This window comes from Typha latifolia, chromosome 7 (assembly GCF_019914945.1).
Source record: "Typha latifolia isolate L0001 chromosome 7, TyphaL0001v2, whole genome shotgun sequence".
Taxonomy (NCBI): domain Eukaryota; kingdom Viridiplantae; phylum Streptophyta; class Magnoliopsida; order Poales; family Typhaceae; genus Typha; species Typha latifolia.
The window spans coordinates 7,466,173-7,492,310 of NC_133092.1; the positions used below are offsets into that span (position 1 = coordinate 7,466,173).

The following is a 26,138-nucleotide window of genomic DNA, read 5'->3' on the forward strand; positions in this document are numbered from 1 at the left end:
ACCACGCCAAATGTAATAACTTTTAAGCAATGGGATAAATGTTAGTTTCGTATAGGTAGGGTTCATGCCAAGTCTTGCTAGGAGTCTGAATCTTATTATCATACTAGAAAGAAAAGGTATTGGGTACATTTTGGCTGGATGCTAGCTGCTAGCTTCAAGACTAGCTTTGGATCCACAACCGAAACCATGAGAACAAACACTTTTGTATGAGACTTTGAATCATATTTTGCCTGATACTTTTCTAGAAATGATCTCCAGTTGTCCATTCAAGTGGGATGTCGTCAAACAAATTTTTGTAGACACATGTTTACACATTGTAAGATTCAGTTTTGAGTGCACTCAAATAGGCAATGCTTGAAACTGATATGGATGACATTTTCCAATGTCAACTGTTGGTCAAGTGCTTTTCTTTGTGTAGATCCTATTCCAATAGGTCGATCAGAGGAGGAAGAGAATGAAGGTATGGCCGGAAAGGAGGTTTCCCAACTGCAATGTGTATTCGACAGAAGTCATAACTACAAACTGTCACGACCCAAAATAGGAATCATGACCGGCCATGCATCTCAATATGCTTGAGATGCACGAAGCCTTACCAATACTCTCTACGTATAGATGACAAGATAAATAAATAAAATAAGAATGTGCTTTATTAAAATTTTATTACTAAATGCAATTAAAATAAAAACAATATTAATGTTTTTGAGTCTCTAAAATAAAATAAAGTAAAATAAAATATTCTAATCTAAAGCACAAAATCTAAAAGAGCGGAAGGGTGAATAGGTGAATCCTAAGTGGAGGTGGAATCCGGGTACATCACGCTCAGTCGCCCCACTGTCTATTACCTGAAATAAATAAACAAATACAAAAAAAAACAATAGAACTCGTGAGCCAACAACTATAGCTCAGTGAGTGGAATCCACTCGAACCAAATAAATTTTAAAACATATTAATACTGAATAAATTAAACTAAAAGCAACAATATCCATCATAATATGCAATAGGCATGCTCTCTACATAGTAACAATGATAACAATAGAGAAATGTCACAACTTGTAACCTTGCACGTTTTCAACATATTAACATCTTTTTGATATTTATACTGTCATATGTCTCAATGGGTCTAAACCCTGTGGATCCACATCAACTAGAAGTCACTTCGAGATGACGCTCGGGACTTTTCTTCATAGCTGATCCGGTTAGGGTCATCAGAGGGTATCACCCTGTGATCAACACACTGTCTTTTTCTCTAACCGTTGAGAGAAGTTAGAGTCACCTAGGAAATTTTCTCATACTTCCTAGGACTGTTTCCTAACCCCGCCAGAGTCACCTAAGAAAGTCACCGCAGTGATCTAATTTAGGACTTTCCCCTGGACTTTCAGATAGACTTGAGTCACCACGGAAAAATCGCAAGCGATTTATACCGGGACTGTTCTCTAAGTTGTATCAATACTAGTCTTATTTTTCTTTTCACAATTTTTCAATATTTGCACGAAGTATGGTGATGCACTGAATATAATAATTAAATGCACACAGAAATAAAACAATTAAATTTTCGCACGTACGATGAGAAATAAATAGATTTGCACACGAAATTGTAACAATTAAATTTTTACATATAAGGGTGAAATAAATAATTTGCACACAGAAAATTTACATGGTCCGACAAAAATACGAAATACAATAAAATAAATATGTGAGTGAACCCACTCACCTGAGTCTAGGCAAGACAACCAAAATCTCAAATCTCTAGCCCACGAACTAACAATCACCACCTTAAATAATAAACAACAATAACATTTTTAATTAAAATAATTATTAAAAATGTTTATACAATTTAACCTAAGAATAATTAAATTGGGCTAAAATGAGCCCAAAACAATTGGGGGCAATGCAGCTGGCCCGCAGCCCCACCCAAAAAAAATTCTTAAATGAATTGGGCCAAGGCCCAATCCAAATAGATAATGGAACCGGGTCGGGTTCCTTGGATTCGGATCCAACCCGACCCGAATCCAACACTAAAAGGAGAAGATCGGACTCGGGCAACCCGAGTCCGTCTTCCCCAAACCGGCGGAGAGAAAAAAGAGAGGAAGAGAGAGGGAAGGAAGAAGAGAAGGAGAAAGGCGCCGGCGACTGCCACGGCGAAGGTTCGCCGGCCGCACCCCCGGCGTCTCAACACCCATACGGTGCCGCCGTCCTCGCGAGGTGGAGGAGAACTCGCGAACGGCGGTCGATCCCATGACCGACGGCGACCGGAGCCACGAGGGCTCCAACGGTGACTGCCCACGGCACGAGGCCAACGGCAAGGCGCTTCCAGAGGTAGCGGCTGCGACTCGAAGCCGCCGGCCGGCCAGACTAGAGGGATGAGGGAGGGCTCACCGGGGAGGAGTGTGGTGGGTCCAATTTCCTCCGGCGATGCTCCGGCTGGCCGATTCCACGGCGACGACTCCGACGGTGAGGAAGAAGCGACAAAAGGGAGGAAGGAGAGAGAGAATAGGGCTGGGGGGTTATCAGTATTAAGCAGAGAGAGAGAAAAAGAGATTAGGGTTTAATTTATAGTTTAGATGAGGATCAAATCTAATCCAATCCGGATTAGATGAAATCCCTTCTTTCCCGCTGCGCACCGGAGAGGGAGAGGGGAGGGGCTGCACGTGCAGAGCACGTGCACCCTCCTCTCTCAACCCAATTTTTTTTTTTTTTTTTTTTTTTTTTTTTTTTTTTTTCTGGTCCTAACACAAACTATCTAACCATCAACAATATAAGGTGTCATACATAACTTTCTAACAACATCATTATCCATTTTACGCAATGCATTAAGTGCCCTTTATTCCCTTTTACATAAATTACGATCTATTGGAGATATAGTCCTGCTTTCTGTGCCTTGAATTATCCACTTCTTGCAAGCAAATTTGTATGCTACACAATTTTCTTTAAGGTTAATAATTAATTACATTTTGTTCCCTTGAACTACGACTTGGTATCATTTTCACCCCTCAAGACAAAACTTTCACAAATACACCCCTTCCAATTTTGGTCCTATCTGAAATAACATGGCAATTGAGAGAGATTTAATTTAGTCAAGCATTCCTAAAAATGATCAAGTGATTGCCATTATTTTGCAATCTAACTTTCAGCATTTTGATCAAGTGCTATATTTAGTTATTTATGAAATGCAATTTAGAAAAATGAGGGCATCACTTAGTTTGATGGCAAGTCATGTTCTTTCCCTCCAAAAAGTCAGATTCAAGTTTTGGAAACAACCTCCTAAAAATTGAGAGCAAAGGTACATATGTTGCCCCTCCCTAGAACCTTCTAAATAGGAGTCTCATTCACTGGGCGTCACTCTATTTGACGATAAGGCATGTTCTTTGCATTTAAGAGGTTATGGGTTCTAAGTCTTAGAAACAGCCTCCTAAAAAAATGATAGTAAAATTGTGTGCATCTCCCCTCCCTATTCCCCCTTTGAGATAGGAGCTTCATGCATTAGGTTGCTCTTTTAAAAAAATTGATAGGTAGCTGTTTACAAAAGATTGTTGTGCTACTATGCACAATGTCTCCACTGGCATTTGCTAGCATGAGAATTACCATTGCATGGTGATATGAAAAGTAGGATAGAGAGAAACAAGGTTGAGGAGGCGAAGAGATATATAACCAATTGACCCAATGTGGATGATTGGGGTGAGATAGGAGGGGTTAGAAACATAGTTCCCAGTTTCGGTTGATCCCGATCCGGGCCGAAACCTGCTGGTTTCGGCCCTTTTGCAGCAGCTGCAGTAGGCAGCTGCCAGTTGCTGCTTGCTGTAGCTACTGATAGCAGCTGTAGAGAGAGAGAGAGTATGATAGACTAATAGTTAGAGGGATAGAAAAAAAAAAGAGGAAGGAAGAGAGATTTTTTACTTTTTAGGCTTTATATTTGAGTAATTATTATTTCTTATTTTCTTATAATTTTTTCTAAATTTTTAGAAATTTCTCAATATTTTTAAATAATATTTAGAATTTTATTTAATTAAAATAATCTAATCCGATACAAGCGGCTGATACGGTCGATACGTATTATTTTTTCGGACGGCTGAACCCGATCTCGATACTGATTTTTGGACCCTTGGTTAGAAAATTGATAGGGAATAGGAGTTGAGGAAGAAGATTATTTGGCCAAGGCATCTTGACCTGAGATATTAAAAAACTCATGGAGATTTGATAGGTTATGGAACAATTCATTCAAGATCTGAATTTATTGTAGGAAGCAGTCCGCGCAACCGAGGGAAAATATTCACCAAATATTCTCCCGTAGTTAAAAAATTACGAAACCAAGTGGAATCGATCCGTAACTCCTTGATCTACATTTTTTGTATTTACATCCTTTGCAGATTCGAAATGCAACTAGGATGAAAATACGATATAATACGGATGATAGTGGTGGTGACGGGTGGAGTGAAAGTTAGGGTTATGGATAATAATGGAGATGAGGGTGGATAGGTGATGTTTAAGGGATATAAACGAAGGAGAAGAAGTAGTCGAGATCCCAAAGAAGAGGGAGGACTCGACAGACGAGGGAGATTAGAAGTTAGGAGACCTTGCCAACAGTAGATGTGGTAGGTTGGTGAAGAGGGAGGAGGGAGATTAGGGTATAGAGAAGATAGAGGCAAGAAATTAATATTCCAATAGCATAATGATTTTAGCTGTCATCCACACCTTTATAGAGGCTAGCCAATAAGCTCTAATAACAATAACTAACCCTAATCCTAGTGGAATCCTGTCGATCGCGTTCAAACGTGCTGATCGCGTTCGAACGCACAAAAAGCGTTCTCTGTCGATGTGAATGTGATGTAGTCGTTCGAACGCGCCCAACCGCGTTTGAAAGCGCATTTCGCGTTCTCTGTTTTTACGAACCTGATGCAGGCATTCGCAAGGTCGTTCGAACACACCTCTTCCGCGTTCGAACGCAACCCCTTCTGCGTTCGAACGCGACCTACAGGAATTTTATTTTAATGAAAATAAACAACTAATGCAATAAGAAAAGACTCTAATAAGGTGTATCAAGATCTTACACTGTCTTCATCCTACTAGATTTCCAACCTCCTTTTCTTATATTTTTTGCTTTTGATATTTGTTATACAGGTAAAGCTTTCACTTCAAGCTGCAAATTTAGCTGAAGGAAATGCCTCTCTTGGCATAAATGATGCATCAGCTGGTGAGCTTATAAAAATTGTTCTTCATTCTGAATCATGGATAAACTGGATAAACAATTTGCTTCACCATTTATGTTGTCTTTCAGTGTCTTCAATGAAAGCAAGGGCCTTAGCTGAGGATGCATTTTTTCATCCTTCCATCATGTCAATAAGTTATTCATCCATCGAGCATTACTTTGCAATTTACATGGTTAGTTACTAGTTAATTAAATGCTTCTTTTATCTGTGGGTACTTTTAGTTTTAGTTATTGCATGAGAAACAGAACTGGCTAGATAGTAACAAAAGGTATGTGCCTATTTGGTGATCTTATTTAGATATGCCTATGTAGGAAAAAGGATTGGACCTTTTAAATGCAACATGTTGGAGTTTTCCTATTCTAATTCCGTAATTTGTATTGCATTATATCTATTTTTATTTCTTCACTGCACTTAATATTCATGTAAGGCTTTTTAAGCCCTGTTTCAATCTTTTAGTAGTTTTGATGCCTTCCCTATGGTGTTCTTTGTGAATACAAAGTTCCAAATTAGTATTTTCTCTAATGGAAATATCTTAAGCTTTGCAACGCGGTAATAATTTATCTATATGTTACTTATTTATATTCTCTTCTATGCAAGATTATTTTATTGGAATCAAATTTGAGTACTCTTTTTCTACTAGTGTGATGTTAGATGAGTATGCACTGAAGCCTCCAAATCCCCATGTGAGCTTCTTATGAAGTTATGAATGATCATCATTCTGTGTTTTGCCTTGATTAGAAAATCCAAGCTTTATTCGTTGAAATAATCTGACCATGAATCAGCATTCTTCTTTGGAGAGTCATCACTGTCTTTCAGTTAGATAGGAACTCAGGCCTGTTTGAATAGTTCAACAATTACTCGACTCTATTGATCAGCATTAAATTCCAGTTTTCAGTTAGATAGGAACTCAGGTCTGTTTGAATAGTTCAACAATCACTCGACTCTATTGATCTGCATTAAATTCCATTCTAAGATTATAACTAACTTGTCCATCACCTAGTCATGCTAGTACGAGTATGGAAAACATTCAAATTGAAGCATCAAAACTAGATGTAAATAGATGAGCTCAAGAATCTTGAAGTCGCATTATGGTGCTTGTAAATTCCACTATTTTGGAAAGCAGAAAAGGCTGCCGCCACGGCGGGGCGGTGCACCGCCATGTTGAAAGGCCCTGACAAAAGGCGGCCAAGCGCTTCGGCCCGCCAAGTCGAAATGCAGTTATTAGTGAGCGGGTTGGATTTTATAGTGGATCGGGTTTAATAAAACTAACCAATATAAAAAAGAACAAATGCCATGCCGATCTCTCTCGTTCTCTCTCTCTCTCTCTCGCTGGACATCTCTCACCGGAAAACCCTAGAACAAGCTCTTCCATAGTCGGCGGTAGCAAAAGGCAGCGACCACAGCGAAGGCGATAAGCGGCCGACGACATCGGGCGACACCGTGCAATGCTCTCTCTCCCACTCTCTCAGTTAAATATCTCTCAGAACAATACTCACCTCCTTTCTCTCTCCCTCTCTCTCTCTCACTCACTCTCTCAGTCTCTCTCAGTTTCTCTCACTCTCTCCCTTTCTCTCCCATTATGAATCAATGGGTTTATTGTTTTCTTTTCCCAAGCTTAAATGTTCCCAATTTTCCCTAGCTTAATTTTTCAATTATTCTTAATCTGCTATGATATACGGTTATAAGAATTAATTAGAAATTTAGATGAGTTAATTGCTAATTGGTTTATGAATTATTGAATTAAGATTACTAGAAGGATCTATTATTAATTGGGGGAATTACTAATTGCTTGCTATTTAAGTATATAATTTCTGATTAGAGGATTTTGAAGTGTGATTCATATGAATAAACTAGAGTTAGTAATCAGATTTCTCAGTTATTCAGTTATCACTAATAAGCAATTAGCCAATGTGATTATGTTATTTAGTGTTTTGGTTTAGTGCACTATTAAAATTTCTGTATATATTATACTTATTTATTTATTTATATTAAAAATGCTACACCGCCTTGTCACCCGCTTTTTGCCAAGGCGTTGGGCGGTGAGGTAACCGCCCACCACCCGCAGCCACTTTTCAAAATATTGGTAAATTCTTTTCTTCATGTCTTCAGGTTAGGTACTGAAACCTAATTTCTTAAACAGTCCTATCTAATCTTTGTGATCCTTGCCATGAAAACACCAGTAATGAATTTTGTGCATAATAGTTTAAACAGTACTATGTAAACTTTGTGATCCTTGCCATGTAAACACCTTTAGTTTTGTTTTTTGTATATAAATAGTTCTCTTATGACCATACTGATTTTTTTTTCTGGCATTTACTTTCTGCAACTTGAATCATCTTCATGGGACCTAATGATTTTTCTTCTCATTTGATGTTGACAGCCTTTTTTCGCACCGGTTTCTTTGCATGTATTGCTGGCAGCTATCAAAGAACTGAAACACTACAAGAGGGAGCGAGCAAAATATTTGGCATTTCTTGCTTGTCAAAACATGTCCTAGTTGAAGATAGTCAAACAGTGATTGTTATTCTTGAGGAACTGGGCGAAAGAGGTCCTTCCCCTTCACCCGTTTCTGTTTCTTGTTCGTACTGGAAACACGTCTTCCTATTCCATCTTTTCCCGAATCTCCCTTAACGGAAGAAATAGAATCCTGACTGTCCCAGCTGTTTGACCATTCCCTCTTTTATCTTTGGGAAGGAAGTCAATTCTGGCATTGAAACTTCCCAAAGAAAAAAAAAACGTCAATGGAAATCCCATGATGAAGGCCTTATTTAATAATTTAGCATTTTGTAGTTATGAGACTGCAATACTGATTGTCTTGTATAATCCTTGCTAGGGTAGAAGTGCTGCCATGTCTGAGATTTTCAGAGGTGCCTGAATTGCATGCCAGATAGAATCCACTATTCTCACCGCATTTGAGAAAAAAAAGAAACACTCCTGGCATATGCACAATGCAAAGAAAAGTTTGTTTGGTGGCTCTAGCAAAAGAGTGGCAGATGATAACCTGAGCTTATTCCTACTGGTCAGGTTAGCCCAATTTCTATGGATTTAAATAGCAAGATATGAGATAATATTGTCGTAAGAATTCAAATCTGATCTTATTGGATCACAATATACTGGTAAAAGTGAGCAGAGGATTCTGCACAGCCTGTTCAAGGTCTGCACTGTAACCTTATAAAGTTACATCTGGTTCTCACGTGTACACCAACTTCTGCTAAATAAAAGTCCGGAATTTGTTGAAGATGATCTACTATCCTGCTTGCCTGTGATATCTTTTCTGTGGATGTCGGTTCTGTTTTGCTTCATATGGATCATATGCAGACAAGGTCAACTTTCAACTTAATGGCATGTTTCTTATGTATTCCTTCAGTTTATAGAATCCAGAGATCATTGAATGCTCTGGTATTACTTGCCTTATCAATAGGAAAGCATCCGAAGTCCTGCTACTTGCCATTCACAATCTGTGAGGTGGGATAATTTCTCCAGGTCTGGTCTATTTATAAATGATTGAACCAACCATTTGAGTAGAAACAGTTCATGTATCAAGCACTAACTTGAAGTAAATGTTATTCACCAATCTAATTTGTTTGCTTGGTCGAGTTTCACAAAAAAAATTTCCTTTTCTTTTTTCTTTCTTTTACTGACTTAAAGAATGCATATTGTGCATTTGATTGAACTGAATGCACACTTAAATTCTTATGGTTCATACTATAGGCGAGTCGCACGTTTCTCCTCAAATCTCCAACATCAATGTGACTAAACCTAATCCACTTATTTACTCACCTGAAAGATGACAATTTTAAAATTTAAATCAAACTTGAGTTTTGCTTGTCTCAAATTTAAATCTGCAAGGCCGTTGGACGGCTAAGATAATAAAATTAAAAGCAGAGCTACTTAGTGTTTGATCCAAAATCAATTTTATCCCGAACCATTCAAGTTACACATGCAAAAAAGACAAGTTGATCTTTTTCAGATGGTCTCAAACAAAAGACGTTATTCACCTAAGTTGGTTATACAAATTTGCTTTTTTTAAAGAAATAATTGGAATTTAATAACCTCCTAGTTAAATTGGTGTTGTAGGGATTTGAATCTGGGTTGGGTACGCTCATTCAATTGGAGCCTCTTTAATAATTTGAGCACCATCGGCATTATATTACAATTTGAGTTACTAACTATAGTCGGATCTACGTTCAGTCACATTGGAATATCATGCTCTATTAGTTTTGCAAATTAATTAATTCATGATTCTTCTCTTACTTTCTAAATTATGCAAACTATCAGTAGATTTTGTAAAACTTGAGTTTTTATGAAGTTTAATAGTTAGATCATATCTAGGAACAAGACAAATCTAGGTTAAAAAAGATTAGATAAAAAAATCTATCTATTTTGCCTAATAAACATGATGGGGCATATTGGTCATTTAGGCATGCTCCATTAACTTGATAGAAAATCTAACGATTTCACTTTAGTTGATAGTATAGGGACTGTTTTGAGATTTTTGAAGTATAGAAGGGTAAAATGATGTTAGACTAAGTATATGTGGTAAAATGTATTTAACCCTAAAAAAGTAAATAGAAGAATAGTATATTAGCAAAATTTTAGTGATTATGAAATGTCTCAAAAAAATTGAATATGTTAATCTTCTTTACTTCTTTTATTTCTAACTGTAGGCTGTGAAATTCATAAATTAAATTTATAAATTAACTACAAAATTTATAAATGTAATTGTGAAATTCGTAAATTCATTGCATATATGTCCTTGGCTAAGATGGATTTGGTGGTGGATGGATGGTCGGTGATGACGAAGACTACACAGTTATAAATAGTGGTGGTGAGGGTGGTATATATGGATTTGGAAAAATGAGAAGGGAAGATGAGAGAGGAAGGCTGGCTCTTTGGGTCTAGGGAGGTGCGGCAGACGAGGAGGGAGGGAGGACGATGTCCTTGAAGAAGGCGGCCACCTAGATCAAAAGATCGAGAGATAAGGAGAACATGAGAGAGGAACAATGGAAGGAGGCTAGAGGAAGAAGAAGATAGGAAAAAAAAAGGCAATTCTCTTTCATAATCTCCAAAATGGTTGCCTTCCACACTTTTAGAGGCAAACCAAGATTCAAAATAATTCAAATTAATCCTAACACAATGATCTTGGTGTCAAGCATTTTGAATGCTGCTAGACTGGCGTGCCAACGCCGTTGGATAGACTACACTCTCAAGTGTGGATGTTCGGACGACGAGCGATAGTCGTTCGAATGCCAAAACCCGATAGCAGTTAGTTGGTTTTAGCATTCAAACGGCGGATCTTGTGGTTAGAACACCAAAACCCAAGAGCAGTTAGCATGTTTTGGCATTTGAACGCCAGCCTGCCGCCGTTTGAATGTGAAAAAACCGTAGAGACAAGTATGTATCTAAATACTAGGCAATGATATCACTCATTTAAGTAAAAATCCCTAGAAATATTAAGAACGAAAGCAGAGACGAACGCCAAGATTTTAACGTGGAAAAACCAAAACGGGAAAAAACCACGGATCCAAACTCGGATCAAAACCAATCACTATGATAGTAGCAGTTACAAGACTGACTCACAAAATAACCCGTCGATCCAAACGATTTTGTTCCTCTCAGTCTTGATTGCTAGAACCCATGATTCACTACTTCTTGTGATTGAAGTCCAATCTCAGTAGCCCTCGAGATTGATCTTTCGTCTAGATAACCCTTAAGACGAAAGATTAAGTTTTGTAAATGAGAGGAACCTTGATAGTTGAAGAACTGAGGTAGTCTCAAGAAGTCTCCTTCAATAATGCTTCTTCAACCACCCTCAAGATAGGGCATCACAATTCTTATATATGATATCCAAGATAGAGCCAAATCCAAGTCTTATCCGTACTCACAAATTTTATCAAACTTCGTTGGTGCGTTCGAACGCAGCCCGGGTGCGTTCGAACGCAGCCCGGGTGCGTTCGAACGGCATGACTTGAACTCAGGCGCATTCGAACGGGCCCGAGTGAGTTCGAACGCGACAACTTGAATTCTTCTGGTTGCGTTCGAACGCGTTTGTGAACGCAGCTCTCGGTCTGTGTGAATGCAGTACCCGCGTTCAAACGCATTTGTGAACGCGGCTCTCTGTTTGTGTGAACGCAGTACCCGCGTTCGAACGCGTTTGTGAACGCGGCTCTCTGTCTGTATGAACGCAATGCCCGCGTTCGAACGCATTTGTGAACGCGGCTCTCTATCTGTGTGAACGCAATACCCGCGTTCGAACGCGTTTGTGAACGCAGCTCTCTGTCTATGTGAACGCAGTGCCCGTGTTCGAACGCGTTTGTGAACGCGGCTCTCTGTCTGTGTGAACGCAGTACCCGTGTTCGAACGCGTTTGTGAACGCGGTGTGAACTCGACGGCTTTTCTCCAATAATCTTGCAATTCTTCAAACGAGAGATATTATAGACTTGTGTAAAGCTCATATACATGAAAAAATACACTTAGAATATTTTGTACACAATTGCCAACAAATAAAAACCTAACAATCTCCCCCTTTGGTAGTTTGTGACAAAACATCTAGGTTACAAGATATTACAAAGACTTCAAATTGAGCAATCAACAAGACTAGAATATTTTGCACATCAATCCCTGCAAATAAACACATACCAATCCAAGATCAAGTGAAAATAACTTGAAATGAATAAACAATCTAATTCAAACACAAGTTATCAATGGAGCATAAGTTCAAATGTACTTAAACAGACAAAGATCACAATTTCTCCAAGCAAAGTTATAAGCAAGATTAAGACTCTAATAAACTCCCCCTATTACCATGCTCCCCCTACACACCTAGACACCTAGACACTCTCCCACTTTTTGCCACAAATGCCAAAGACTAGGAACTCGGAGGAAACTGACGCTGAAGAATCGTCAACACAGAGTCAAGGACAGTCCCCTGACGAGCTTGCTCAGCTCGTAAATCATTCACGGCCGAATGGAGATCATGCACTTGAGTACTAAGCTGATCAAAACGTTCAGAGTACTGTGGTAACTCCCCCTCAGAGTGAGATGTGTCACCGTCAGAGCTATCATCAGAACTGTCGAGGTGCGAGGAGCGACCAGTGGCGGAAGAGGACGGCTTGAGAGGAGATGACTGGTCGTGAGCTTGACTCCGCTTAAGAGTAATCCGATCCAACGGCTTGTGCGAAGTAAGAGAAGGTTCCAAAGCATCCACACACACCCCACTCTGAGTGCACAAATTTGAAATAAAGATGCCAAACGGTAACCCCTCACGAGGTGCTTCTTTCTGGGCAGCTATGAGAATCGAATCATAGATCACCGCAGCTAAATCAACAGAGACGCTAGATAACATTGCATGAAGAAGAAATGCATGATCTAGACTAATGCTTGAATGTCGAGTCTTGGGGGTGACATTGTACAGACAAAAAAGGTGAAGCATGCGAGCCACTAGTGTCAGCTTCGCATGCGGCATCATGTTCCCCTTCCAACGTTCTCCTTTGATCAGTACAGTGCCAGCATATTCATCGACATCAGGAAGTGGAGCAGACGTGGGGTACTGGAACTCACCATCAGGAAGACAAAGTTCAGCGCGAATAAAATCTGAGTCCAAGTATACAGACACCCCACGAACAGTAGAACGAATACAACGTTCTAAAACTGTGGCATTACAAAAAAATTCTCGAACAACTTCCACATAAGCAGTCCCGCTCATCTGACACACTGATAACCATCCTCGCTCAGTAAATATCTGTTCTATCCCCAAAGTAGAAAAATCAGAAATGACCACGGGTCATTCACAGATAACAGGACGGGTGCCAAAATTATGTTTGTATCACCCTACAGCCGTTGAAGTAGAAAACTTTGGAGCCGAAGTAGGTGAGGAAGGCGGCCTATGTTTCTTGGAAACTGCAGCTTTTCTAGGCATTCTTGAGAAAGAAACAAGATGCAAGTTCAATACATGCCCAAAGCAACAAAAAAAAATAGCAAGAAATCCAAAAAATAATTCAAGAAACCATGAAGGCCCTAAATAAAATCCATCATCCACTTGAAAATGTTAAGATATCACATTCAATCACAAAAGAAACATCAAGATAGTAACTTTAACGTGATCAAAACTCGAAAACGCACGAAATCAATCAAGATCAAAAGACTTAATTGAATAAAAAATTCGGCCGAAAGACGCTAGATCCGGAGAACAACCCTTTAAAAGGGTTTGTAGTGAAAATTTTGATGAAAAATGCCAAGATCCTGAAGATTTGAGAGGGAGAAAATGAAGGGTTTCTAGGGTTTGGAAGATGGAAGATGAAAACTCTTGGGTTCGGACGCAATATATAAAGAATCCTCGAGTGCATTCGAATGCACCAGTCTGCGCGTTCGAACGCGCCAGTCACCGCGTTCGAACTCAAAAATTTGCGTTCGAATGCCCCTTTTTTTTTAAGTAAAAAAAATCTAAGAAAAAATAATAAAAAATCTTTTTGGAGATGCACCTCTAAAAATTCAAAATAGATTCAAGACATAGAATATGACAATCGAATGAAATAAGTCATACACAGATCAATCAAATCATTAAAATCATATTATAATCAATTCTAATGCATCACTCAAAATTAAATTAATCTTGATTGATCATAACAATATACATATGAAAGGTGAGCATAGATAACATGAAACATTCTTCTTAAATAAACTTTCCTATTTAAACAATGATACAACACAGTAGTCAAACCGACTTAGTATTTAAATTTACACTTTTTGACTTATTCTCCATAACCGAACAGGAATTTTTCCTGTATTATTATTTTATATATTAACCATATAGGTGCAATGATGGCTTTCACATATGAGTAGGTAGCACTTTTCTTGTAGTACATATCAAACAATGTGCAAGAAGATATTCACAAATATTAAAAAAATTTATTTAATTTGCAAACAATGTACTGAGTCAAACTGGACTCTTAACAAGATGACTTTCACACAAACTCATTGTAGCCCGTTTCATTGATCTTTTATGAACACATTTGTGATGACTAAGCATGACTAAGCATGACTAAGCATGACGTCAAACTAACTATCACTTGTGATAGTGGATGATCTTATTTCACTCTGGCAGATGGTTTCGGTACGTTGCAGTCATCTTTGTTCATTTCAACTTTGTCCTAGTCCTGATTCTCAATTTCCAAATCAAGTTCCTTTCCTATTTCTTCGTCATATGTATCTGCAGAAACAGAAATAGGAGTAGCTTCAGTTAAATCAGTAGTGGATTCATCTATCATAACATTAGCAGATTCCATAACCGTGGAAGTGTCAAGATTAAATTCTATGTAGGCTCTGCTATTATTCGAATACCCTAAGAAGATGCCTTCGTTACTTCTAGTGTCAAATTTAGTCAAATATTCTCGATTACGCAAGATATAGCATTTACTACCAAAAACTCGAAAATATTTAACACTAGGTTTCTTACCTTTCCAGATTTCATAAGCAGTCAATTTTGTACCTGGTCTTAGATAAACACGATTTATCACATGTACCACTGTATTGATCTCCTCTGCCCAAAACCTTTGAGGAACCTTTTTAGCGTAAAGCATAACCCTAGCCATTTCCTACACAACTCGGTTCTTTCTTTCCACAATCCCGTTCTGTTGTGGAGTTATAGGAGCTGAAAATTCATGTTGAATACCAAGAGAATCGCAAAATATGGAAAAATTTTCATTTTCAAATTCTCTACCATGATCAGAACGGATCCTAACTAGGGTAAAAGATTTTTCATTCTGCAATTTTAAGCATAGTGATTTAAAAACTTCAAAGGTTTCAGACTTCTCACGTAGAAAGGCAACCCAGATATATCTGGAGTAATCATCGACCATTAAGAATATATAGCGTTTACCTCCAAGACTTTCCATTTTTATTGGACCCATCAAGTCCATGTGAACTAATTGGAGCACATGGTCGATAGTAGCTGCATTTACCTTCTTGTGTGAAATCCTAGTTTGTTTTCCAATTTGACACGAACCACACACTCTTTTTGACATTTCTTTCATCTTAGGTATTACTCTTACCACTTCTTGTTTGGACAAAGTAAATAATTCCTTGTGATTCACATGTCCAAGACGTTGATGTCAAAGATCTGCAATGTCAAAAGAGGCACTGTTACATTTCAGTTTATATGACGTTCCAACAACATAGCAATTATCAGATGTTCTAGATCCATAACATAGAACATTACCACCATGATCTAGAATAGTACAATCATTTTTGGAGAATTTTACCTCATAATCTTCATCAGAAAATTGACTGATACTCAGAAGATTTGCTTTTAAGCCCTTAACATAAAGAACATTTTCAAGAATATGAACACCTGGAATACTTACCTTTCCTTTACCTATTATCTTGGATGAATTACCATCTCCGTATGTCACAACTCCCCCTTCATATTTTTCGAGATTAGAAAATAAGGATTTGTCGCCTGACATATGTGTTGAACAGCCACTGTCTAAATACCACAAGTCAGAATTTAAAGCTTTCAAGGCAGTATGTACAACATAACATTTCAAATCACTTTTTTCTTGACCCATATGGCCTTTATTTTTATCCCATAAATAAAAGCAGTTCTAGGTTTTTGCAAAAATTTGCAATGAGGTCGAATATGCCCTAGAATGCCGCAATGATAGCATGTCGGAACAAATCATTTTCTACTCACCATTTGTCGAGGAGTGTGACTAAAGTTTACCTTTGGTGCCGTTGACGATTCACCAGTTTGTAGATTCACCTTCAGTTTAGAAGTATTCATCCAAGATTGCTTTGTAAATGTGGTTGATGACTTCAGATATTCTTCCTTTTGTATACTTGTAGAAACGAAGACAACTTTATTATTATTTGAATTACTAGTGTATCCAATACCATACCTGTCTTTTCCAGAGATCTGAGCCTTTAGGATCTCGTCAAGTTTGTTCTTCCCTTTTAGAAATGTCACTTTCTTATTCAGTCGCTCTAGTTTAATTTCATCAGCCTTCATTTTATTTTTTGCATTGCCAAGTTGTTTAGAAAGGTCTTTGACACATTCAAGTTCCAATTTGTACTTCTCCTCAAATTGAATTTTTTCAAGTTCGATTACCTTGAGTCGTTGATGTAGTCTAAGATTGCTTTTCTTGAGTTTAAATGACTCTAAGTACAGGTCATTATATGCCTTTTGTATTTCAGATTCATCTTTGGCAATTTGTGACAAAACACCTAGGTTACAAGTTATTACAAAGACTTCAAATGAGCAATCAACAAGACTAGAATATTTTGCACTTCAAATCACTTTTTTCTTGACCCATATGGCCTTTGTTTTCATCCCATAAATAAAAGCACTTCTAGGTTTTTGCAAAAGTTTGCAATGAGGTCGAATATGCCCTAGAATGCCGCAATGATAGCATGTCGGAACAAACCTTTTTCTATTCACCTTTTGTCGAGGAGTGTGACTAGAGTTTACCTTCGGTGCCGTTGACGATTCACTAGTTTGTAGATTCACCTTCAGTTTAGAAGTATTCATCCAGGATTGCTTTGTAAATGCGGTTGATGACTTCAGATATTTTTCCTTTTGTATACCTACAGAAACGAAGACAACTTTATTATTATTTGAATTACTAGTGTATCTAATACCATACCTGTCTTTTCCAGAGATCTGAGCCTTTAGGATCTCGTCAAGTTTGTTCTTCCCTTTTAGAAATGTCACTTTCTTATTCAGTCGCTCTAGTTCAATTTCATTAGCCTTCATTTTATTTTTTGCATTGCCAAGTTGTTCAGAAAGGTCTTTGACACATTCAAGTTCCAATTTGTACTTCTCCTCAAATTGAATTTTTTCAAGTTCGATTACCTTGAGTCGTTGATGTAGTCTAAGATTGCTTTTCTTGAGTTTAAATGATTCTAGGTACAGGTCATTATATGCCTTTTGTATTTCAGATTCATCTTCTTCAGCTTGTAACATATCCTAATCATCTGTACTATTAGTATCAACAATGGAATCAATATTGAGTAGAGAAGAGGCAAAAGCAACAAAGTTTTCTTTGTCTTTTTCAGAATCATCATCAGATTCATCTAAGTCATCCCAAGTAACTTTCATAGATTTACCCTTCTTTTTAAGGCGATTAGGGCATTCTTGAGCTATGTGTCCAAAACCAGAACATTCAAAACATCGAACTTTATTCTTAGAATTCTTATTTTTCTGTTTGACACCGTTGTTGGTCACACCTGTGTTCGAACTCACAGTTTTCTTCTTTTTCACAAATGCTTTGCTTTTCTCAAGTTTTTCAGCATTCAATTTTGAAAAAACCCCTTGACACACGTATGTATCTAAACACTAGGCAATGATCTCGCTCGTTCGCTTAAGTAAAAATTGGAAGAAATATTAACAACGAAAGCAGAGATGAACGCCAAGATTTTAACGTGGAAAAACCAAAACGGGAAAAAACCACGGATCCAAACTCGGATCAAAACCAATCACTAGAATAGTAGCAGTTACAAGACTGACTCACAAAACAATTTGTCGATCCAAACGACTTTGTTCATCTCAGTCTTGATCGCTAGAACTCACGATTCACCGCTTCTCGTGATTGAAGTCCAATCTCAGTAACCCTCGAGATTGATCTTTCATCTAGATAGCCCTTAAGACGAAAGATTAACTTTTGTAGATGAGTGGAACCTTGTTAGTTGAAGAACCAATGTAGCCTCAAGAAGTCTCCTTCAATAATGCTTCTTCAACTACCTTAGAGATAGGGTTTCACAATCCTTATATATGATCTCCAAGATAGAGCCAAATCCAAGTCTTATTCGTACTCACAAATCCAAGTCTTATCCGTACTCACGAAAGTTCAATTTTATCAAACTTCGTTGGTGCGTTCGAACGTGGCCCGGGTGCGTTCGAATGGCATGACTTGAACTCAGGTGCATTCGAACGGGCCCGAGGGCGTTCGAACGCGACAACTTGAATTCTTCAGGTTGCGTTCGAACGCGTTTGTGAACGCAGCTCTCGGTCTGTGTGAACGCAGTACCCGCGTTCGAACGCGTTTGTGAACGCGGCTCTCTGTCTGTGTGAACGCAGTACCCGCGTTCGAACGCGTTTGTGAACGCGGTGTGAACTCGACAGCTTTTCTCCAATAATCTTGCAATTCTTCAAACCAGAGATATTCTAGACTTGTGTAAAGCACATATACATGAAAAAATACACTTAGAATATTTTGTACACAATTGCCAACAAATAAAAACCTAACAATCTCCCCTTTTGGCAATTTGTGACAAAACACCTAGGTTACAAGTTATTACAAAGACTTCAAATGAGCAATCAACAAGACTAGAATATTTTGCACATCAATAATTTGTGCCTGCGTTCGAACGCGTTTGTGAACGTGGCTCTGTCTGTGTGAATGCAGTACCCGCATTCGAACGCGTTTGTGAACGCGGCTCTCTGTCTGTGTGAACGCAGTGCCCGCGTTCGAACGCATTTGTGAACGCGGCTCTCTGTTTGTGTGAACGCAGTACCCGTGTTCGAACGCGTTTGTGAACGCGGTGTGAACTCTATAAGGTTTTTATTTGTTCGCAATTGTGTACAAAATATTCTAAGTATATTTTTTCATGTATATGAGCTTTACACAAGTCTAGAATATCACTGGTGTGAAGAATTGTAAGATCATTGGAGAAAAGCCGTCGCGTTCTCACCACGTTCACAAACGCGTTCAAACACGGATACTGCGTTCACACAGACAGAGAGCCGCGTTCACAAACGCGTTGGAACGCGAGTACTGCGTTCACACAGACCGAGAGCAGCGTTCACAAACGCGTTCGAACGCGGGCACTGCGTTCACACAGACAGAGAGCTGCGTTCACAAACGCGTTCGAACGCGGGCACTGCGTTCACACAGACAGAGAGCCGCGTTCACAAATGCGTTCGAACGCAACCTGAAGAATTCAAGCTGTCGCGTTCGAACGCACTTAGGCCCGTTCGAACGCACCTGAGATTAAGTCAAGCCGTTCGAACGCACTCGGGTCGCGTTCGAACGCACCTATGAAGTTTGCAATTTATTGGATTTTCGTGAGTACGAATATGACTTGGATTTGGCTTTATCTTGGAGATCATATATAAGGATAGTGTTACCCTAACCTAGGGGACTTGAAGAAGATTATTCAAGGAGACTTTTTGGAGGCTACATCGGTTCTTGAACAAACAAGGTCCTTCGCATCTACAAATCTTTATCTTTCATCTTAAGGGCTATCTAGACGAAAGATCAATCTCGAGGGCTACTGAGATTGAACTTCAATCACAAGAAGCAGTGATTCGTGGGTTCTAGCGATCAAGACTGAGAGGAACAAAGTCGTTTGGATCAACGGGTTGTTTTGTGAGTCAGTCTTGTAACTGCTACTATCATAGTGATTGGTTTTGATCCGAGTTTGGATCCGTGGATTTTTTCCCGTTTGGGTTTTCCACGTTAAAATCTTGGCGTTCATCTCTACTTTCGTTTTTAATATTTCTTCCGACTTTTACTTAAGTGAACGAGAAATATCATTGCCTAAAGGTTAGATACATACGTGTGTCTAGGGGTTTTTTCAATTGGTATCAGAGTGGGTTCTCTCACTCTTTGAGAGAGATCAGATAGGCATAGATTTTCATAGAGATGGACCCTCATCTATTAGACCTCCTATTCTAGATGGATCAAATTATGGATATTGGAAAGCTAGGATGAGAGCTTATTTGAAGTCTATAGATGAGCGAGTATGGATGGCCATTGTGAACGGTTGGAGTCCACCAATGTACATGGTGAATGATAAGTTTGTTGAGAAACCTTTTGAGTGATAGGATAAGTCAGACTATGAAAAGTTGGATGGAATAGCAAGGCAATAAATGCAATTTTTAGTTGTGTTTCCTCGAAAGAATTTAGAAGAATTTCTACTTGTGAGATAGCAAAAGAAGCTTGGATGATCTTAGAAACAACTCATGAAGGAACTATGGCTGTAAAACTTTCAAAACTTCAGAGGTTGACTACTAGTTTTGAAACCCTGCGTATGGAGGAGAATGAGACATTTGATTAGTTCTATGCAAAGCTGAGTGATATAGTCAACTCCAGTTTCAACCTAGGAGAGAAAATTCCTGAAAATAGAATTGTCCGTAAGATCCTTAGGTCTCTTCCAGAAAGGTTTCAAGCAAAAGTTACAGCTATTGAGGAAAGTAAGGATATCGATTCTATGAAAGTTGAACAATTGGTAGGAAATCTACAAATATTTGAGTCCAGTCTTTCAAAACCAAGGAAGTCCAAATGGATGGCCCTATCCACAGTTGAACAAAATTTAGAGGAGTCTGATGATGAAGGTGATTTAGATGTTGAGATGTTGACCAAGTTTGTCAAAAAGTTCAATAAATTCTTTCGGAAGCCAAACAAGTTGAATGCTGAAAAACTTGATAAAAGCAAAGCCTTTGTGAAAAAGAAGAATACTTTGAGTTCAAATACAGGTGGTACCAACAACCTTGATGAGATTCTAAAAGCTCAGATCTCTAGAAAAGACAGGTATGGTGTTGGATACACTGGTAATTCAAATAATAACAAAACTATCTTTGTTTCTGCAGGTATACAAAAGGAAAAATACCTAAAGCCATCAACCGCATTTACAAAGCAATCCTGGATGAATGCTTCTAAACTGAAGTTGAATCTACAAACTAGTGAAACTTCGATGGTACCAAAGGTAAACTCTAGTCACACTCCTCGACAAAAGGTGAGTAGAAAAAGGTTTGTTCCGACATGCTATCATTGCGGCATTCTAGGGCATATTCGACCTCATTGCAAACTTTTGCAAAAACCTAGAAGTGCTTTTATTTATGGGATGAAAACAAAGGCCATATGGGTCAAGAAAAGTGATTTGAAATGTTATGTTGTACATACTGCCTTCAAAGCTTTAAATTCTGACTTGTGGTATTTAGAGCCGTTGTTTGGTTAGGTCGAGAAGTGCTCGCAGAATCTGTCCCGGATGGAAGGGCCAAGCTGGAAAACAGCTATTGGGCAAGACAAAAGACAAGAACTCGCCCTTTGACACCAAGGGATAAGGGCAGATTGCTGGCGATGACTTGGTGAAATTCAGGGTTTTATGTATCTCATCCCGACTATATTATCTGGATGCTGGATGAGTATGCCTAGCTTCCCCATACATTTTGGAACGGCAGCGTCACCGCCTTGCTATTAAAAGCAGCAAGTAAGTAAACCACCTTCTCATGTCTTCCTTGCTGTTGCGGCCGGTGCTCGTTTGCGCGCGCGTGAACCACCCCCAAAGGGAAAGACAGGAAAGATGCCTCTCGGGGCATCTGAGATCGGCCGGTTTTCAATTCGCTTCTCTCTCTCTGGCGAGGTTTGAACTGCGCGTGGTGGGAATTGGTGCTTTCTCTATCACGATTATTGGGAAGAGGCATCAACAATAATTAGCCTTGGACAAAGGTGTGCCTTTGTCTAATGGTTTAAAGAAAAAAAGAGGAAGATGTCATTCCATAAAGATTAGTTGGTTTCCTGCAGGACTGCGTTGGCTGTGAGCAGTAACAAGAAAGGAAAAAAGATGGTGATCTTCAGTCCCTGGCTGCCATCCTTCAAGTTTTCCAAGAGTTCGAAGCTCTATCTGGCCTCATTAGCCCGACCCGGCGATCAAATTCATGGTGGGATCATCAACTTTATAATGTTTTAATAACGGCTCACGCTTCTTTAATGATCTTTTTTATGGTTATGCCGCTCATCAGTGCGTACTGTGCTCCCTCTTCCTATCTCTGCTTTGGCGAGGCCTGTGCAGAACATAAAACACAAGGACATGTCAAACCAAGACCGATCAATATTCGAACTCCACGGATTCGAACTTCTCATTTCACATCTGAGGACATTCGACTGAAAAGCTTATGTCCAAGTTCCGAAGGAGAAGAGGACCAGATGACAAAGGTAAGTAAGAAAATGACCTTATTAGGTGTGAAGATGATAAGGCTCAAGTAGTGTTCGATCGATTACGTATATCCGGCGACAAATCCTTATTTTCTAATCTCGAAGAATATGAAGGGGGGGTTGTGACATTTGGAGATGGTAACTCATCCAAGGTAATAGGTAAAGGAAAGGTAAGTACTCCAGGTATTCCTAGTCTCGAAAATGTTCTTTATTTTAATGGCTTGAAAGCAAATTTATTAAGCATCATTCAATTTTGTGATGAAGGTTATGAGGTAAAATTCTCTAAAAATGATTGTACTATTCTAGATCATGATGGTAATGTTATACATTTTGGATCTAGAACATCTGATAATTACTATGTTGTTAGAACTTCACATAATCTGAAATGTAATAAGACAAAACAATAGCATTAGAACATGTTGAGACGGAGAAACAGTTGGGTGATTTGTTTACAAAATATTTAGATTTACAGAGATTTCAGTATCTTCGTACTTCTTTAGGGAATTGTGCTTTGGATTGATTTGTGTTTTAGTTTGCGAGTTTCTTATTATTTCATTTCATTTTTTTTAGGTTTTATTTTACTCTAAAATTTTCTTTGGTTTTAGTTTCAGATTTGTCGAGAATTTTTTGCTAAAAAAAAAATTGATGCACTCCTAGATTCAATAATATACTCTTGACATAAAAATATGATTTTTCTCTTGATTATGAGTTATTATAGTCAATTTTGTCATCTTGTAGTATATTATTTTAATTTTGATTTTGTCACTCCCTCGACTTCTATAATAATAAAAATTTTAATGCACTCATAACGTATGTGTATTCTTGTGTGAGCATGATATCATGAATATTTTTTTTAAATAGCTCACTATTAACTTTGATTTGCACAGTTTGACCTCATGCTTAGTCATAAAAAATATGTTCATAAAAGATCAATGAAAAGGGCTACAATGAGTTAGTGTGAAAGCCGTCTTATTTCGAGTCCAGTTTGACTCAGTACATTATATGCAAATTCAAAAAAATATATGTGAATTTCTTCTTGCACTTTGTTTGATTTGTATTACAAGAAAATGGCTACCTACTCATGTGTGAAAGCCATCATTGCACCTATTTAAAAAAATATATATATACAGGAAAATTCCTGTTATGTTATGGAGAATAAGTTGAAAAGTGCAAAATTTCAATACTAAGTCGGTTTGACTACTGTGTTGCATCATTGTTTATATGGGAAAGTTTGTTTAAGAAGATTGGTTCATGTTATCTATGCTCATCTTGCATATGCATATCGTTATGATCAATCAAAATTAATTTAATTTTGAGTGATGCATTAGAATTGATTATAATATGCTCTTGATGATTTGATTGATCTGTGTATGACTTATTTCATTTGATTATCATATTCTATGTCTTGAATCTATTTTGAAATTTCTAGAAGTGCATCTCCAAAAAGATTTTTGATTTGCTTTAGTTTAAATTTTAAAAAAAAATCCAAATCCTCAAGATCTTCATCTTTTTCATCAAAATTTTCACTTCAAACCCTTTTAAAGTCTTTTGGCCGAAACTTCAAGATTTTCTTCACTTTTTGCGAGGTATGATCATTCATCAATTTTCTTATTTTTTATTCAATTAAGTTGCTTGATCTTGATTGATTTCATGCGGTTTCGAGTTTTGATCACGTTAAAGTTAATATCTTGATGTTTCTTGTGATTAAATGTGATATCTTAGCGTTTTCAAGTGAAAGATGGGTTTCATTTAGGGTCTTCATGGTTTTTTCATCGTCAGTTCCCTCCGAGTTACTAGTCTTTGGCATTTGTGTCAAAAAGGGGGAGAGTGTCTAGTGTGTCGTGTGTGGTGCGAGTTTAAAGTTTTAAAGTTTACTGGTGTAGGAGGAGTGTTGCCATAGGGGGAGTTTATTAGAGTCTTTAGAGTCTTTATAACCTTGCTTACAACTTTGCTTGGAGTAATTGCGAACTTTGTCTGCTTAAGTACTTTTGAACTTATGCTCCATTGATAACTTGTGTTTGGATTGTTTATTCATTTCAAGTTATTTTCACTTGATCTTGGATTGGTATATGTTTATTTGCAGGGATTGATGTGCAAAATATTCTAGACTTGTTGATTGCTCAATTTGAGGTCTTTGTAATATCTAGTAACCTAGGTGTTTTGTCACAAATTGTCAAAGGGGGAGATTGTTAGGTTTTTATTTGTTGGCAATTGTGTACAAAATATTCTAAGTGTATTTTTTTTCATGTATATGAGCTTTACACAAGTCTAGAATATCTCTCATTTGAAGAATTACAAGATTATTGGAGAAAAGCTGTTGAGTTCACACCGCGTTCACAAACGAGTTCGAACACGAAATCTGCATTCACACAGACAGAGAGCCGCGTTCACACGGTTGATGGGCAGATGTAAGGGATACGTGGTTTGTATCTTCTGATTAGTGTGAGTAGTCTTATCCCCTAGATTCCTTTCTCAAATTAGGTTATATTATATATTATGTACATGCATGTTTTGGCCTCCAGCATGATTATATGACTTTATCTAGAGATGATTACAATCGAGCATATTTTTATCATGCATATAATTAGGCTGATCTTGGATATGAGTATGATGATGATAAATAGAGATGGTTAGAGATGATTCTATTGTTATGATTGTTTACCGAGTTGATATGTAGCATGAGTATGCATGTAATAGATTAGCATGAGTATGCATGTGTTGACGATACAGTTGGAGACTATATTGCATCATTTTCTCTTGATTCCTATTTCATCTAAATTTCTGTTATGCATTGACTTGTTATCCTACTGGATATATGCATATGTCGATCATTTAGAAGGAAAGCATGAAATGTGATTGATAGGATAGTTGATAGAAAGCGTGAGGATACCCGAGTGGGCGCGAGGGTTTGGGCGTGCCTGGAGATGATTGATCGCTCGACATAGTCGCGATCCAGTTGGCCTTACGTGTGAGGTTGTTAGTCTGTGTGCGCAGCAGCCATTCGGGCACATGCCGTTCGCCAGGGCATATGTGGCGAGTTATTCTCATGAGGTTTCTATCAACTATGTGAGTGCTCAGTCTGGATGGATATTGATACCCTAGGGGGTGACGGGGTATGGTTATATTAGAGATACTCTTGCGGGTGGCGGAGTATACTCTAAGCCTTTGGATATGATGTTGAGACCGGGTATCGGGTATTGACTGTGCACAGTGGTCTAGTATGATGATATTATACTGAGATGTCGGTGATGATCGTGATGTTGACAAATGCATATGATTTCATTATTATCTAACATACCTGATTATTGAGTGGTCAATATACATCACATATGATTGCATTTGATATCATAGCATTGTCATGGTCGGCATGCATCATATATCATATTTGAGGGAGAGTTATGAGGATCATATGACGTGGTGACCTGTTTATTCATTGTCGAGGATTATGTATTCTTATCAGTTATGACATGTTATCTACTTTTCATTTATATATTATTGAGGATACATTCATATACTCATTCATAACATGATACTCTTTCTGATTCATATTATCCAGTACATGATTTACTCTCTGTTTAGCATCACTGATTTGGGGTAAGGTCTATTCACTGAGCCTTTTGCTCATGACTCGCTTTATTTCTTTTCTAACCCCTCAAATTTGTGGTACGTGATAGCGACCTGAGATATCTTGAGAAGATATTTTAGAGTGATGATGAGGTGAGCTATTGATGCGAGACGGTATAGAAGATAGTTTAACCAGACATTGAGTTGTATCATTGTTTATTATATTTGTACCTTATTGTATCAGATGATGATTTGTGTAGTATATGTCAGATTTTATAGCAATCGTGTATCAGCTGTTTAGTTGTATCTTGATGGTTTGTTGTGGCCTGTGTGGGTCTTGCCAGATTATATAGTGGTCTAGTGTATATTATTATGGACGTGGATATTCATATGTTAACAGATTTATTTAGTTGATAGTATGATTTATTTGACGATGGAT

At 38.0% G+C, this 26,138-nt stretch overlaps 1 protein-coding gene across 5 annotated transcripts in view; it reads left to right on the forward strand.

Moving 5' to 3' along the window:
• LOC140792613 (uncharacterized) overlaps nt 1-8,442 on the forward strand; it is a 43,256-nt gene extending 34,814 nt beyond the window's left edge. The window contains exons 11-14 of one of the 5 annotated variants that reach the window (XM_073143710.1): nt 5,116-5,188; nt 5,273-5,376; nt 7,585-7,752; nt 8,038-8,442. In XM_073143710.1, coding sequence (XP_072999811.1) covers nt 5,116-5,188; nt 5,273-5,376; nt 7,585-7,701 — 294 coding nt within the window. In that variant the 3' untranslated portion in view covers nt 7,702-7,752; nt 8,038-8,442. The remainder of the gene's footprint in view (nt 1-5,115; nt 5,189-5,272; nt 5,377-7,584; nt 7,753-8,037) is intronic. The other 4 variants (XM_073143711.1, XM_073143713.1, XM_073143712.1 and 1 more) reach the window with 4 other exon arrangements.
• The last annotated feature ends 17,696 nt before the right edge of the window (nt 8,443-26,138 follow it).